Genomic DNA, 16,466 nt, shown 5'->3' on the forward strand with positions numbered 1-16,466 from the left:
CCAATAAGAATGCAATGTTCATTGGGTTGGCAAATTACTGTTCATCATTTCCGTCCATAATGGTAAGCTATTGTTTTTGGGATATTGGGGAGTAAGTCTATCTTTTTTTACTTACAGAATATCAGGCTTTTACCACCTAGTCATCATTTCCATCGAACCAGCCAGGAATCTTGAATATTTTCAAGACCTAATAATGTTGAGCACGCCTATCTTTATTCAGTCATCAACACAAGCTCTATAAACGGGTGACCTCTCCTGATACCCCCGCAAATGTAGGTGTTCTTTTGGACTTTTAGTTCAATAACTATTGAGCTACCTTTTGTGAATACAATAATAAATTTATTTAACATTGACAGTCAAAATTCGGAGCAAAAGATGACATTAACAATGATGACAATCAATTATCCACCACCTCGTTTTACTATTTACCGACCTTTACATCAGCAAAATCCGTAAGTATACTAGGTACTATTTCCTAGTTAGTTATGAGCTCAGATTAACTATCGTCATTTGTCATTTCACAGTAGATTACTAGGGATGATGCTCCATTCGTTCTAAAGAGGCATCAGATTATTTCATTTTACATATTTATGTAAGTACTTAATCTTATCTAGGTAGGATTTACCTGTATTTATTTTGATAGCTACAGCAATTGTAATCTTGACAAAAACACTTATTACACACAGATCCCCAATTTAGCCAAACCCCCCAATTTCCCAGCTTTCACTGGAATAGACAGCGAAACCGAACGGAAAAAAAGAAATATTTCCTGACATCACTGGAGAAAAATTGTCGGGGAAGCACACATCTAGGTAGGATTTACCTATATTTATTTTGACAGCTACAGCAGTTGCAATCTTGACAAAAACACTTATTACACACAGATCCCCAATTTAGCCAAACCCCCCCAATTTCCTAGCTTTCACTGGAATAGACAGCGAAACCGAACGGAAAAAAAGAAATATTTCCTGACATCACTGGAGAAAAATTGTCGGGGAAGCACACAAATGACATTTACACAAATAAGGAAAAGAAATAAGGTGTCGGGGCTGAAAATCGGCTTTCTGAAGTGAAAAAAAAGGTGGCAGTATCAGACAGAACAAAACCCGGTGAAAGAAAAGTGAGAAAGGAGAAAGAAAAAGAGAAAAGTGATTTCATTGTTGATTTTGACAGCGCTGTCTTTCACTTTTCCTAATTACACATTCATTTCTTTTTCCTGTCGTTAGTATCGGAGGTACGGTAGCTAAGAAGGTGAATTAAGAAATTTAATAAGTTCCTGATCCTGAATGGATAACAACTATGGTATCTAGTCTTCATGCAATTCTTCCACTGAGTAGCTGTTGTTTTTTTAAAGCATCAACCTCTGGCCCAGTACCAATTTTCCTTGACGACAATCCTTGAAAACCTACCAAATTTCCTACCGACATACTTATAGGTACCTACCTTGATCAACTGTTGGGAAGCCCTTTTATCAGGTTGTATCATAAGTATAGTGCTTATCAACCTCTGGCCCAGTACCAATTTTATTTTCCTTGATGACAATCCTTGAAAACCTACAAATTTCCTACCGACATACTTATAGGTACCTACCTTGATCAACTGTTGGGAAGCCCTTTTATCAGGTTGTATCATAAGTATAGTGCTTTATTTAGAATTTTACATAAGGACCACAAGTCCCACATTATGCTGACAGCATTTCCCCCTGTAGCTTCTACACCCTCCCTCACTGGTGCTGAATTTTCAATTTTCTTCTCTTGTACCGTCTCGTTCTTGCTTTTCCTTCTTTTGATTCTATCATTCACAACAGTGGTGGAGGAGTGGTGACTTTGAAATCTTTGAATTCTGAACTTGGATTCTGGCACTAACGAGAAATGGATCATTATCATCTACCTGTTTTTCAAAGGTCCATATTATTGGACTTTCTATTCTGAAACTTTGCTGAAAATGATAAAGACCCAAGCAAATTCATTTACTAACGGACTAGAATGGATTATCCGATCTCTTTTATTGGGCTATACCTCCATTGGCATTTCCTTTTTCTTGCATTTCTTATAATACTCACTCCCGTCCAATGTATTTATCTAGGTACATATACTGTACCTACTCAAATTCTAATTTTCATTAAAACTTACCGGAAAATTTAACCACAGACCCACGCCTCTGGGACGTTTTGCATTTTTTCTCCCACTCTAAGACCCAAGCAAATTCATTTACTAACGGACTAGAATGGATTATCCGATCTCTTTTATTGCGCTATGCCTCCATTGGCATTTCCTTTTTCTTGCATTTCTTATAATACTCACTCCCGCCCAATGTATTTATCTAGGTACATATACTGTACCTATCTCAAATTCTAATTTTCATTAAAACTTACCGGAAAATTTAACCACAGACCCACGCCTCTGGGACGTTTTGCATTTTTTCTCCCACTCTCTTTTATTCCAGACATCAGATGAAATGAGAAAATAAAAATTCAACCCCTTTCTCTCCTGGGGACACCTCAAATGAATATGGAAGGGAATGAAAATAATGAGCTTGGGAGAAACCAGGATAATTATGTACTAAACTAGGAAATTGAGTATTGCCGTTATGGTCCAGAAAGATATCCCTACCTAAACTAATAGTCGCTCAATCGTTGTAGGTTGCCCTAACAAAGGCCTAGATGGCTGTAAGACAAATAGGTAGGTACGAGTAAATAGGTGTACGAGTAAAACTACTTCTCTCTCTCTCTCTCTCTCTCTCTCTCTCTCTCTCTCTCTAAGTTAACATAAATTACCTAATCCTAATTTGGCGATAAGATCGAATTTCACAAGGATATTCCACAGAAAATCAAAAATAGTGTAATCGTCAGCTATGCATATAATTTCTACTTACTATCCCAATCTAAAGAGTTCGAAAAGGAAAAGACAGTCAATCTCCCACTCTCTTTTATTCCAGACATCAGATGAAATGAGAAAATAAAAACTCAACCCCTTTCTCTCCTGGGGACACCTCAAATGAATAAGGAAGGGAATGAAAATAATGAGCTTGGGAGAAACCAGGATAATTATGTACTAAACTAGGAAATTGAGTTTTGCCGTTATGGTCCAGAAAGATATCCCTACCTAAACTAATAGAGGAAATTGAGTTTTGCCGTTATGGTCCAGAAAGATATCCCTACCTAAACTAATAGTCCCCCAATCGTTGTAGGTTGCCCTAACAAAGGCCTAGATGGCTGTAAGACAAATAGGTAGGTACGAGTAAATAGGTGTACGAGTAAAACTACATTATTTTGAAACAATTTTGTTAGTGCGTTAGTGGATGTGTCAATTTCACCATCACAGAGAATACCTACAAGAGAATTCACTATCAGAATTGTCAACTTAATTCTAGTAATACCGATCTATCCTTCGCTTTGTTTAATAAGTTCTTGACGTGAACGCATCTACAAAATTCAACTTTAGGTCTGTTAACCGTCCTCTGGTCAACCCCTTGGGAAACTAAATTCTCTCCTTTTATGGCAGAATTCTCCTCAAGAAGCATTAAGTATTAAGCATAATTATTGAAAGGTGAAATCGGAATTCATGCATTGAGTCGGATGAAGGCTATTTGGAAGATTGATTTTAAACAAATTAATTGTTTGGGATCATCAACTGGCGTTACAGCCTCGGATGGGCCTTGGTCTTTATTTTGAAACAATTTTGTTAGTGCGTTAGTGGATGTGTCAATTTCACCATCACAGAGAATACAAGAGAATTCAGTATCAGAATTAATTGTCAACTTAATTCTAGTAATACCGATCTATCCTTCGCTTTGTTTAATACAGGTAATCTCTTTTTGTTTAAATCTGTGTCCACACATCGACGAGTCGATCGACGGCATCGACTATATGTGGACACAGCTTTACAGAAAGACGTCGCGACGGAGAGGAGACAAAAACGTGTCGTACCTCATCTTGTGAGGAGTTGAGGACTGAAAAGGGGATATATCAAGTTTTACTTATTTATTTATTCCTTGGCATTTTTCTTTCTGTTCGATCGAATCTCACTCGGAGCTGAAATAAAGCTCAAAGCTCGAGTGGTAAACACAAAATTGTGTTTGATCTTTCCACTTCCACTTCTCCCTTTCCATTAGCACCACAACAATACTGTGAACACTCCTACTCCTCCTCCTATTACTCTTCCTCCTCCTCCTCCTCCTCCTCCTTCTTCTCACACTTTGAAAATCTCACAAGATTTGCTTTCCCCCTCTTTTCCCTCTCTCGGAGATCAAAAAAATTAGAAAGCAAAATATTGACAACGTCGAAGGGTCTTTATTCAATTTTCTTTTGGGTGCTGCGGAGCTGAAATAAAGCTCAAAGCTCGAGTGGTAAACACAATATTGTGTTTGATCTTTCCACTTCCACTTCTCCCTTTCCATTAGCACCACAACAATACTGTGAACACCTCCTACTCCTCTTCCTCCTCCTCCTCCTTCTTCTTCTCACACTTTGAAAATCTCACAAGATTTGCTTTCCCCCCCTTTTCCCTCTCTCGGAGATCAAAAAAATTAGAAAGCAAAATATTGACAACGTCGAAGGGTCTTTATTCAATTTTCTTTTGGGTGCTGACACTTGAGTGGAGTCAGGCGAGGCATTCTGGGGGTTCGAATCCAGTTCCTGGATGAGTTTTCTAGTGGATAAATAATTATCTATTAGGTAGGTACATATTTGAATGATGCACTTCAAAGTACCTAAAAATTGGTGAGTGGGTAATGGATCATCAAAAGCTTACAAATGCAAAACAAGAATTTTGACATCTCCACTAATTCTGCACTTATGGTGGCTTTTGTTAGTTTCTGGATGAGTTTTCTAGTGGATAAATAATTATCTATTAGGTACATACATATTTGAATGATGCACTTCAAAGTACCTAAAAATTGATGAGTGGGTAATGGATCATCAAAAGCTTACAAATGCAAAACAAGAATTTTGACATCTCCACTAATTCTGCACTTATGGTGGCTTTTGTACCTACCTACCTTCATTACTTTTCATTTTTCTTTTACCTCTCTCTGTTTACTATTTCTCTTTTACATTTGCACACTCACTCTCACTCACACTCTCGCTCTCTATTGCTACATTTTGGTTTAAGGGAACGTGGTCCGATTCGATTACCTATCGATAAACTCGGAATTTTGGCATCTCCACTAATAGATCAGTTGCGCTTACTTGGGTAGTGTTTCAAAGTCATAGAGCAGGAAAAATGAGGATCAACGGATTTTTTCTTTTTCTTCTACGACTTCTAGATCCCGAGATAAATCGATACCGGTAAATCGTAAACTTTGACGTCACGGCATACGCTCCCGTAGGCGATGACGTCACATCAAATGTCCCGAGCAAAGCTCCCTTAATGTGTTAGCTTTTCACATCTTTCATCTTATTTTTGTTAGTTATTTATTTTTTCAAAGGAAAAAAAAAGTACGTTAGGTGCGAGAGAGTTTTATGTTCATTTGCACAAAAACAGCTTCGACTCATTTCTGTAGGTAGTATACTAGGTACTATTTCCTAGTTAGTTATGTGCTCAGAGCTCAGATTAACTATCGTCATTAAATTTGTCATTTCACAGTAGATTACTAGATACTAGGGATGGTGGTCCATTCGTTCTAAAGAGGCATCAGATTATTTCATTTTACATATTTATGTAAGTACTTATCTTATCTAGGTAGGAGTGGTGTTTACTCAACATCATTAATTTATGCACATGAAGGGAATAAGTTACTACTTTACAGTCTGTAATTCCGAATACATACGAGTATGTGCTAGCTTTTCACATCTTTCATCTTATTTTTGTTAGTTATTTATTTTTTCAAAGGAAAAAAGTACGTTAGGTGCGAGAGAGTTTTATGTTCATTTGTACAAAAACAGCTTCGACTCATTTCTGTAGGTAGTACTAGGTACCTGTACTATTTCCTAGTTAGTTATGAGCTCAAAGCTCAGATTAACTATCGTCATTTGTCATTTCACAGTAGATTACTAGGGATGGTGGTCCATTCGTTCTAAAGAGGCATCAGATTATTTCATTTTACATATTTATGTAAGTACTTATCTTATCTAGGTAGTCAGCAATAGTAGTCCCTGGACTCCCTGGTTACTTCTTGCTTTGTTTTCTTCAGACATCAGACTGCATAGTTTGATCGTTGTGTTGTTTCATTAGTGCTTTTGTCCAAAGTTGGTTAGGTAAGTACATACCTACCGACAGAGTGTTATCTTAGACAGAGAATTCACATGTGATTGCAATCTATGTACCTACCTAATTAGTGTAATTTCTGTTCTCAGCATACAAATCCTTTGTTCTGCATTACAGAATGGTTTCTTTGTTCAATACATCTCCAGCTATCTAAGTAATTATTTCCCGATAACCTGGAATTACCTATATAACCTGGACTAATATTAGTCACCAATCAACTCGGAGTTCCAATCACCATGACTGTTGGAAAGGTGAGATTTCTATGCATTGCTAAATTATTTTTTGAAATGAACACAGGTATGATGAATAATACCTAATATGTAGGTGGTTGGTAAAGTTCTAGTTTCACTATGCTCAAACTCGAACAAAAAAAAAAAAAAAAAATCTCTGGTTTTATCTGTTTGGAAAAAAAGTTGTACTTCATCAGTTTTTTCTCCTCCCCCTAAACCGTAGACTTGAAATTCGGTAAAAGGTAAATTTAACATGGCTGTCTTGTGGTTGAAATACGTTACATAGGGTGGACAAAGTTATTTCCCAAGGCCTATTGTATAGGCTTATGTTGCTAATAGGATACGTATTAGCCAATAAGTACTAGCACCTAGATGATTCCAAAACAATAATATAACATAGACCCTCCGATTTCCACCAGGGCTGGAAACCAAGGTTTAAGGGAACGATTAGGGGAAGGGTGGGCAAAACGGCCAGTGCGGGCAAAATGGACTTTGGTGAAATCTCCACTGTCTTGTGCTGCACTAGTCAGATGTTTTGAATAAGGTATTAATCATTAGGAAAGGCATTGTAGTTGTTTTCATCAAGGTAATACTCTGGATTATGGTCGTATGTTGTTAAAGATTAATTTCGTGCTGATACAGCACCCAAGCTACTAGAAATAGTTGTGGTATTTGAAAGTAAAATCAAAAAATCAAAACAAGAATGATAATAAACTGGATATTAAACAAATTAGGTAGGTAGAAAGGTATTCTTTGACCATGATCGAATAAACTACGGGCTAAAAAATTCCCGGAGGGACGGGCCCAGCTTGTTTCTAATTCTTCTAACACGGGGCCTGATATTAAATTTACTGATTTAGGTAGGTAAGTACCTTATACCTTAGGTATTATTTTGCTGATATTACCACTGTTCCTGTCGAAATAGGACCGAAGTTTTCATAATTTACGAGTTTCAGTACCTAGAGAACCTGTAGGTACACCTATTGTCACTTACCTTAAAAAAAAAAAAAAATGGGCTGCGGTTGTCCAGGGGGATTTGTGGCCCACAGGTTGGGCACCTCTACCACATTCAAAATGGCTGCCACGTATTCAACATGAAATGTACTGTGTTTTGATCAAACATTGCATGTAGTTTCTAAAAAAAAATCAACAGATCGCAGCACCAATACCAAATGTTGCTTTGTTTATGTTTTCCATTATTCCAAGTGTAAACAATGCAGCATTGCAGTTAATTTAATGCAGAAATGCAGTTTGCAACACTTGCACTTTGTGGTTGAAAGTTGAATGAAATTTCGTTTTATTGCGATTGTTTGCCAAATTGACAGTTCCCGGTTCCCAGCAATAGTAGTCCCTGGTTACTTCTTGCTTTGTTTCCTTCAGACATCCAGCATATTGCTTTTGCATAGTTTGATCGTTGTGTTGTTTCATTAGTGCTTTTGTCCAAAGTTGGTTAGGTAAGTACATACCTACCTACAAAGTGTTATCTTAGACAGAGAATTCACATGTGGTTGCAATCTATGTACCTAGTTAGTGTAATTACTGTTCTCAACATACAAATCCTTTGTTCTGCATTACAGGATGGTTTCTTTGTTCAATATGACATCTCCAGCTATCTAAGTCATTATTTCCCGATAATCTGGAATTACCTATATAACCTGGACTAATATTAGTCACTGATCAACTTGGAGTTCCAATCACCATGACTGTTGGAAAGGTGAGATTTCTATGCATTGCTAAATTATTTTTTTGCAATGAACACAGGTATGATGAATAACACCTAATTCGTAGGTGCTTGGTAAAGTTCCAGTTTCACTTTAACATGTTGTGTGCCATGTCCGTACCTAGGTACAGACACTCATGTTTCCGTTGGGGCTGTGTCCGTACGTAGATACGGACACATATTTGTTCACTTTGGATGAGAGTGGCATCTTTTCTGCAGACACTAAGTACTGGGGTTTGTTAGAAAAGGCATTGTAGTTGTTTTCATCAAGATAATACTCTGGATTATGGTCGTATGTTGTTAAAGATTAATTTCGTGCTGATACAGCACCCAAGCTACTAGAAATAGTTGTGGTATTTGATTAGAAAAGGCATTGTGATTGTTTTCATCAAGAAAATACTCTGGATTATGGTCGTATGTTGTTAAAGATTAATTTCGTGCTGATACAGCAGACAGCACCCAAGCTACTAGAAATAGTTGTGGTATTTGAAACGAACATGTAAGTACCTACCATTTGTGGTGTTGAACTTACTTGGCAACATGACATAGTTGAGAGTAGAAGGCACTCCGTTCTTATGGCGGGGTACTGCTAAGAAAAGTCGATCGTGCCACTGGGGTTTTTATATGGTATCTTTGTAGTGTGGCCCCTCAGGATAATTTTGGTATTTTTTAAATAAAATAAATATACAAAAAATAAAAGCAATGACAGGCCATGACCGTATTATTTAACAGACATTTTTACTTTCTATTACTACAGTCTACAGTATAGTGGAGCTATACTAGTAATGAAAGTATTGCAATTGGTCCAAATTTTTTATATCACTTCATGTCCGTACCTCAGTACGGGCATTTTTTTACTGAGGGGCCATGTCCGTACCTCAGTACAGACACTTTTTTACTGAGGGCCACGTCCGTACCTCAGAACAAACACTTTTTTTGCAAGGGGCCACATCCGTACCTATAAAAGAACACTTTGTACTCCGGGGCATACTGTGCTACTGACAAACCTGTGTTTTAATGCTCAAACTTGAACAAAAAAAAAATCTTTCTCTGGTTTTATCTGTTTTTTGAGAGAAGTGAATTTAATAAGTGATATTATTTACTTTCTCAGGTGAAAGGATTCAAAGTGACAAATTCAAGGAGAACCAAATTGGTGGGCATTGCTGCTAAGTCCCTGAAAGAACTGCTGGCAAAAAGTTGTGAAAAATTTGATGTAAGATTTTATTTTCAAAAGAAATCAATCAGCATTCATAAAATTAGAATTGTCATAGAAAGATTAATGAGAGTAGGTAACTACTTAAATCTGGGTATTGCTCAGCATGTTAGTAAAATATTTTATGGGCTGAATCCTACTCAAAACCCAACTTTAAGTCCCTATGTCATTCTTAGTAAAAGTAGGGTTTAAGCCCCATGTCACTGCAGTCTGATAGAAACCCAAGTCCTGCTATCTGATTTAAAATAAATCCTAATAAACGAAGCTTACATGTTGCACTTCTTTCACGCAGTGTAGTCACACCTGTACGTTACCAATGATCTTCTTCTCCTCACACTTTGAAAATCTCACAAGATTTGCTTTCCCTCCCTTTTCCCTCTCTCGGAGATCAAAAAAATTAGAAAGCAAAATATTGACAACGTCGAAGGGTCTTTATTCAATTTTCTTTTGGGTGCTGACACTTGAGTGGAGTCAGGCGAGGCATTCTGGGGGTTCGAATCCAGTTCCTGGATGAGTTTTCTAGTGGATAAATAATTATCTATTAGGTAGGTACATATTTGAATGATGCACTTCAAAGTACCTAAAAATTGGTGAGTGGGTAATGGATCATCAAAAGCTTACAAATGCAAAACAAGAATTTTGACATCTCCACTAATTCTGCACTTATGGTGGCTTTTGTACCTCAGCTTACAAATGCAAAATAAGAATTTTGACATCTCCACTAATTTTGCACTTATGGTGCCTTTTGTACCTACCTACCTTCATTACTTTTCATTTTTCTTTCACCTTTCTCTCTGTTTACTATTTCTCTTTTACATTAATTTGCACACTCACTCTCTCACACTCTCGCTCTCTATTGCTACATTTTGGTTTAACCCGTGAGTACACGCGTTAAAAATCCGAACGTCAGTACACGCGTGTAGAGAAAAAATCTCACACCTGGTTTTGCTTTGTATTTCGTTCTGTTTGAAGAATTATGTAATATTTTTAAGGGAACGTGGTCCGATTCGATTACCTATCGATGAACTCGGAATTTTGGCATCTCCACTAATTTCAGGTTTTCTGTTTTGTTGAGTAATTTCTTCCTCCCTGATGTCTAGATCTCTCTCTCTCTCTTTCTTTTTTCTCCTTTTATATTATTTATTTATTTTTCAATAAAAAAATCTTTTTCTAATTCTTCTAACACGGGGCCTGATATTTGCTGATTTAGGTAAGTACCTATACCTACCTTAGGTATTATTTTGCTGATATTACCACTGTTCCTGTCGAAATAGGACCGAAGTTTTTATAATTTACGAGTTTCAGTACCTAGAGAACCTGTAGGTACACCTATTGTCACTTACCTTTAAAAAAAAATGGGCTGCGGTTGTCCAGAGGGATTTGTGGCCCACAGGTTGGGCACCTCTACCACATTCAAAATGGCTGCCACGGATTCAACACGAAATGTACTGTGTTTCGATCGAACATTGCATGTAGTTTCTAAAAAATCCAACAGACCGCAGCACCAATACCAAATGTTGCTTTGTTTATATTTTCCATTTTGTAAAGTGTAAACAATGCAGCATTGCACATTGCAGTTCAGCAGTTTTCAGTTTTAGTTATTAGTTTTGCTTTTGCAACTTTGAACTTTGCATTTGCATTGTTTGCAACACTTGCGTCACTTGCACTTTGTGGTTGAAAGTTGAATGAACTTTAGTTTTATTGCGATTGTTTGCCAAATTGACAGTTCCCAGCAATAGTAGTCCCTGGTTACTTCTTGCTTTGTTTCCTTCAGACATCCAGCATACCTATTGCTTTTGCATAGTTTGATTGTTGTGTTGTTTCGTTAGTGCTTTTGTCCAAAGTTGGTTAGGTAAGTACTTACATACCTACCGATCGAACATTGCATGTAGTTTCTAAAAAATCCAACAGACCGCAGCACCAATACCAAATGTTGCTTTGTTTATATTTTCCATTTTGTAAAGTGTAAACAATGCAGCATTGCACATTGCAGTTCAGCAGTTTTCAGTTTTAGTTATTAGTTTTGCTTTTGCAACTTTGAACTTTGCATTTGCATTGTTTGCAACACTTGCGTCACTTGCACTTTGTGGTTGAAAGTTGAATGAACTTTAGTTTTATTGCGATTGTTTGCCAAATTGACAGTTCCCAGCAATAGTAGTCCCTGGTTACTTCTTGCTTTGTTTCCTTCAGACATCCAGCATACCTATTGCTTTTGCATAGTTTGATTGTTGTGTTGTTTCGTTAGTGCTTTTGTCCAAAGTTGGTTAGGTAAGTACTTACATACCTACGAACTAATAGTCCCTCAATCGTTGTAGGTTGCCCTAACAAAGGCCTAGATGGCTGTAAGACAAATAGGTAGGTACGAGTAAAATTACTACATAAGCAAATAAGCATCATGTATTAAGCATAATAAAATTGAAAGGTAAAAACGGAATTCATGCATTGAGTCAGATGAAGGCTATTTGGAATATTGATTTTAAACAAATTAATTGTTTGGGATCATCAACTGGCGTTACAGCCTCGGATGGGCCTTGGTCTCTTCTACAATATTCACCTCTAAGCATAATTGAAAGGTAAAAACGGAATTCATGCAATGAGTCAGATGAAGGCTATTTGGAAGATTGATTTTAAACAAATTAATTGTTTGGGATCATCAACTGGCGTTACAGCCTCGGATGGGCCTTGGTCTCTTCTACAATATTCACCTCTAATAGTTCCTGTTCTTGAAAGGCGGTATCGTTTCATTCCTATGGGTAGGTAGGTAGGTAGGTAATCTATTTTTGTTTAAATCTGTGTCCACACATCGACGAGTCGATCGACGGCATCGATTATATGTATGTGGACACAGCTTTACAGAAAGACGTCGCGACGGAGAGGAGACAAAAACGTGTCGTACCTCATCTTGTGAGGAGTTGAGGACTGAGGGAGGGAGAGAAAGAAATTTTGAGGGGACAATGATTTTTTTCTGCATTACTTACTTAGATATCTGACAGAAAGTAGCTTTTATACCTACTTATGTACCTAAAATACTTGGGAAAATTTCTTAGATACTAACACAACATAACTTTGATTAGTTCTTTTTTGTTGTATACCTGCATCATGTTTGCCAAGTACCTAACTACTTAGGTACAGTTTATTTCCTGCAAATATGTAATATCTAATTAATACCTACCTGTTAAAAAGTAATACCTTCCTGAAATACGTTATGTGTAACTAAGTATTTATATATCAGTACGTGAATGATTCAAATGGAATAACTCTTAGTATCCTACTGCTTAGAATTATTCTATCTTTATTGGAAATGAACCAATTTCGTCATCTTCCCCTCTTTCTTTGGGCTACATTTCATCACACACAGTTCCCTTGATGGCATTGCGTACAGTGCTTTTGAAGATCCTAACAATCTCTTTTTGTTTAAATCTGTGTCCACACATCGACGAGTCGATCGACGGCATTGACTACATATATGTGGACACAGCTTTACAGAAAGACGTCGCGACGGAGAGGAAACAAAAACGTGTTGTACCTCATCTTGTGAGGAGTTGAGGACTGAAAAGGGGATATATCAAGTTTTACTTATTTATTTATTCCTTGGCATTTTTCTTTCTGTTCAATCGAATCTCACTTGGAGCTGAAATAAAGCTCAAAGCTCGAGTGGTTGTGTTTGATCTTTCCACTTCCACTTCTCCCTTTCCATTAGCACCACAACAATACTGTGAACACCTCCTACTCCTCTTCCTTCTTCTTCTCCTCACACTTTGAAAATCTCACAAGATTTGCTTTCCCTCCCTTTTCCCTCTCTCGGAGATCAAAAAAATTAGAAAGCAAAATATTGACAACGTCGAAGGGTCTTTATTCAATTTTCTTTTGGGTGCTGACACTTGAGTGGAGTCAGGCGAGGCATTCTGGGGGTTCGAATCCAGTTCCTGGATGAGTTTTCTAGTGGATAAATAATTATCTATTAGGTAGGTACATATTTGAATGATGCACTTCAAAGTACCTAAAAATTGGTGAGTGGGTAATGGATCATCAAAAGCTTACAAATGCAAAACAAGAATTTTGACATCTCCACTAATTCTGCACTTATGGTGGCTTTTGTACCTACCTACCTTCATTACTTTTCATTTTTCTTTTACCTCTCTCTGTTTACTATTTCTCTTTTACATTTGCACACTCACTCTCACTCACACTCTCGCTCTCTATTGCTACATTTTGGTTTAAGGGAACGTGGTCCGATTCGATTACCTATCGATAAACTCGGAATTTTGGCATCTCCACTAATAGATCAGTTGCGCTTACTTGGGTAGTGTTTCAAAGTCATAGAGCAGGAAAAATGAGGATCAACGGATTTTTTCTTTTTCTTCTACGACTTCTAGATCCCGAGATAAATCGATACCGGTAAATCGTAAACTTTGACGTCACGGCATACGCTCCCGTAGGCGATGACGTCACATCAAATGTCCCGAGCAAAGCTCCCTTGCAGGCAACGCATTAATGTGTTTGTGCGCATACGTTTCTGCGCAGTTCTTTCTGCTCCGCCGCTAGCGTGCTTGCATAGTGGCGCTACCTAGCGGACAAAAATAGCAACTGCGTTAAGTCTGACGTCACAAATCTTTGAACTCTTTCATTATAAAAATTGAATTTTCGACCTTTTACAGTTATTTTTTCGGAGTTTTGACCTCAGATTTGGATTTTTCCCAACTTTTTACATAGGAACCGACCATTTATTTATAATTTTTACCCATTTGCAACTCCTCCATTCAATTTGAAGAAGTACCTACTAGTATCTTTGACTTAGGTATATGTATATATATTTTTTGACATTCCACAAGTTCATATGAATCCAGAATGGAAATAGAACTCCATTACGAGAGCTTGATAACTGATAAACGAAAACTGCTTGTAGTGGTCAAGACGCTCGGCTGGTATCACAATTGAGGCATCCCTTGCGGGTTCGTATCACAATTGAGGCATCCCATCCAGATTGTTTATATAGTCAATAATTTGGAGTTTGATTACAATAATAGTAGAGCGTATTGCTGGTGTACTTTAACTTGTTAGTCTCATTTGAAGAATATAAAGAAAGCACTGTTATTATTCTTATGTAAGAAAGAAATGGGCTCTGGGTCCCATATGGGTTGGATATCTTTCCTCCCGAATTCTCGTGAACTTTCTTTTATTATTAAAAGCTGTTCATTGTTAAATCTGTTCATCATTTATCTGAATACTTATATGTACATCACTGTTCAGAGACATACCTACCTACAAAATGTTACTTTAGACAGAGAATTCACATGTGATTGCAATCTATGTACCTAATTAGTGTAATTTCTGTTCTCAACATACAAAAAATCCTTCGTTCTGCATTACAGGATGGTTTCTTTGTTCAATATGACATCTCCAGCTATCTAAGTCATTATTTCCCGATAACCTGGAATTACCTATATAACCTGGACTAATATTAGTCACCGATCAACTTGGATTTCCAATCACCATGACTGTTGGAAAGGTGAGATTTCTACGCATTGCTAAATTATTTTTTGCAATGAACACAGGTATGATGAATAATACCTAATATGTAGGTGGTTTGTAAAGTTCCAGTTTCACTTTAATACATTGTGTGCCACGTCCGTACCTAGGTACAGACACTCATGTTTCTGTTGGGGCTGTGTCCGTACATAGATACGGACACATATTTGTTCACTTTGGATGAGAGTGGCATGTTTTCTGCAGACACTAAGTACTGGGGTTTTTATATGGTATCTTTGTAGTGTGGCCCCTCAGAATAATTTTGGTATTTTTTAAATAAAATAAATATACAAAAAATAAAAGCAATGACAGGCCATGTCCGTATTATTTAACAGATATTTTTACTTTCTATTACTACAGTCTACAGTATAGCGGAGCTACCTATACTAGTAATGAAAGTATTGCAATTGGCCCAAATTTTTTATATCACTTCATGTCCGTACCTCAGTACGGGCATTTTTTTTACTGAGGGGCCATGTCCGTACCTCAGTACAGACACTTTTTCACTGAGGGCCACGTCCGTACCTCAGAACAAACACTTTTTTCGCAAGGGGCCACATCCGTACCTATAAACAAACACTTTGTACTCCGGGGCATACTGTGCTACGGACAAACCTGTGTTTTAATGCTCAAACTTGAACAAAAAAAATCTTTCTCTGGTGTTATCTGTTTTTTGAGAGAAGTGAATTTAATAAGTGATATTATTTACTTTCTCAGGTGAAAGGTTTCAAAGTTTGTGCAGAAATTCTTCGATCATAATATCAAGGAAAAGCTAAGACAACTGAATCGGATAGTGAATGCAGGAGAGGAAGAGGATGACAAAACAGGAGTTAGTTCGCGAGACGAAGATCCTGATTGGTTCACAGGTGAGTGCCTGGTAAACTGGAGGCCGTGGGTTCGGATCCCTTTGGAAAAAAGTTGTACTTCATCAGTTTTTTCTCCTCCCCCTAAACCGTAGACTTGAAATTCGGTAAAAGGTAAATTTAACAAGGCTGTCTTGTGGTTGAAATACGTTACATAGGGTGGGCAAAGTTATTTCCCTAGGCCTATTGTATAGGCTTATGTTGCTAGTAGGATAAGTACTAGCACCTAGATGATTCCAAAACAATAATATAACATAGACCCTCCGATTTCCATCAGGGCTGGAAACCAACGCGCGAACCAAGGAAGCGTTCATGTTCAAGCGGAGTCAGGAACGGATTCGCGGCTATTTGTACAAAAGTCGCTCCGACATTCGCAAGTCGCCGCCATATGAATCTGACGAACACATCCGATTCATCATCGAGAGCATATTCAGCGAAAAAGGTCTATTTTTTCAGCTTTAAGAGCAACTTTGCAATGAAATTACATTTCTTTCAAAAATCACTAGATTTTGACCTCAAATCACTAGATTTGCCAACAATTCACTAAATTTAGTGAAAAATCACTTGTTACATTTCTTTCAAAAATCACTAGATTTTGACCTCAAATCACTAAATCACTAGATTTGGCAACAATTCACTAAATTTAGTGAAAAATAACTTGTCAGTACATTTTGGCTATAGTTTTCTCAGTGGTCAGTAGAAGAA

At 37.3% G+C, this 16,466-nt stretch overlaps 1 protein-coding gene across 1 annotated transcript; it reads left to right on the plus strand.

Annotated features, from left to right (window-relative positions):
* Positions 1 to 6,074: 6,074 nt before the first annotated feature.
* Positions 6,075 to 16,203, plus strand: LOC103517037 (the record flags this gene model as incomplete). Its single annotated transcript, XM_026829281.1, has 5 exons — positions 6,075 to 6,196; positions 8,014 to 8,150; positions 9,268 to 9,477; positions 15,623 to 15,764; positions 16,039 to 16,203. Coding segments are annotated over exons 2-5 (532 nt in total), but the record flags the coding sequence as incomplete, so codon positions are not given.
* Between the last annotated feature and the right edge of the window lie 263 nt (positions 16,204 to 16,466).

Source organism: Diaphorina citri, unplaced genomic scaffold (genome assembly GCF_000475195.1).
Source record: "Diaphorina citri unplaced genomic scaffold, Diaci psyllid genome assembly version 1.1 scaffold1726, whole genome shotgun sequence".
Taxonomy (NCBI): Eukaryota; Metazoa; Arthropoda; class Insecta; order Hemiptera; family Psyllidae; genus Diaphorina; species Diaphorina citri.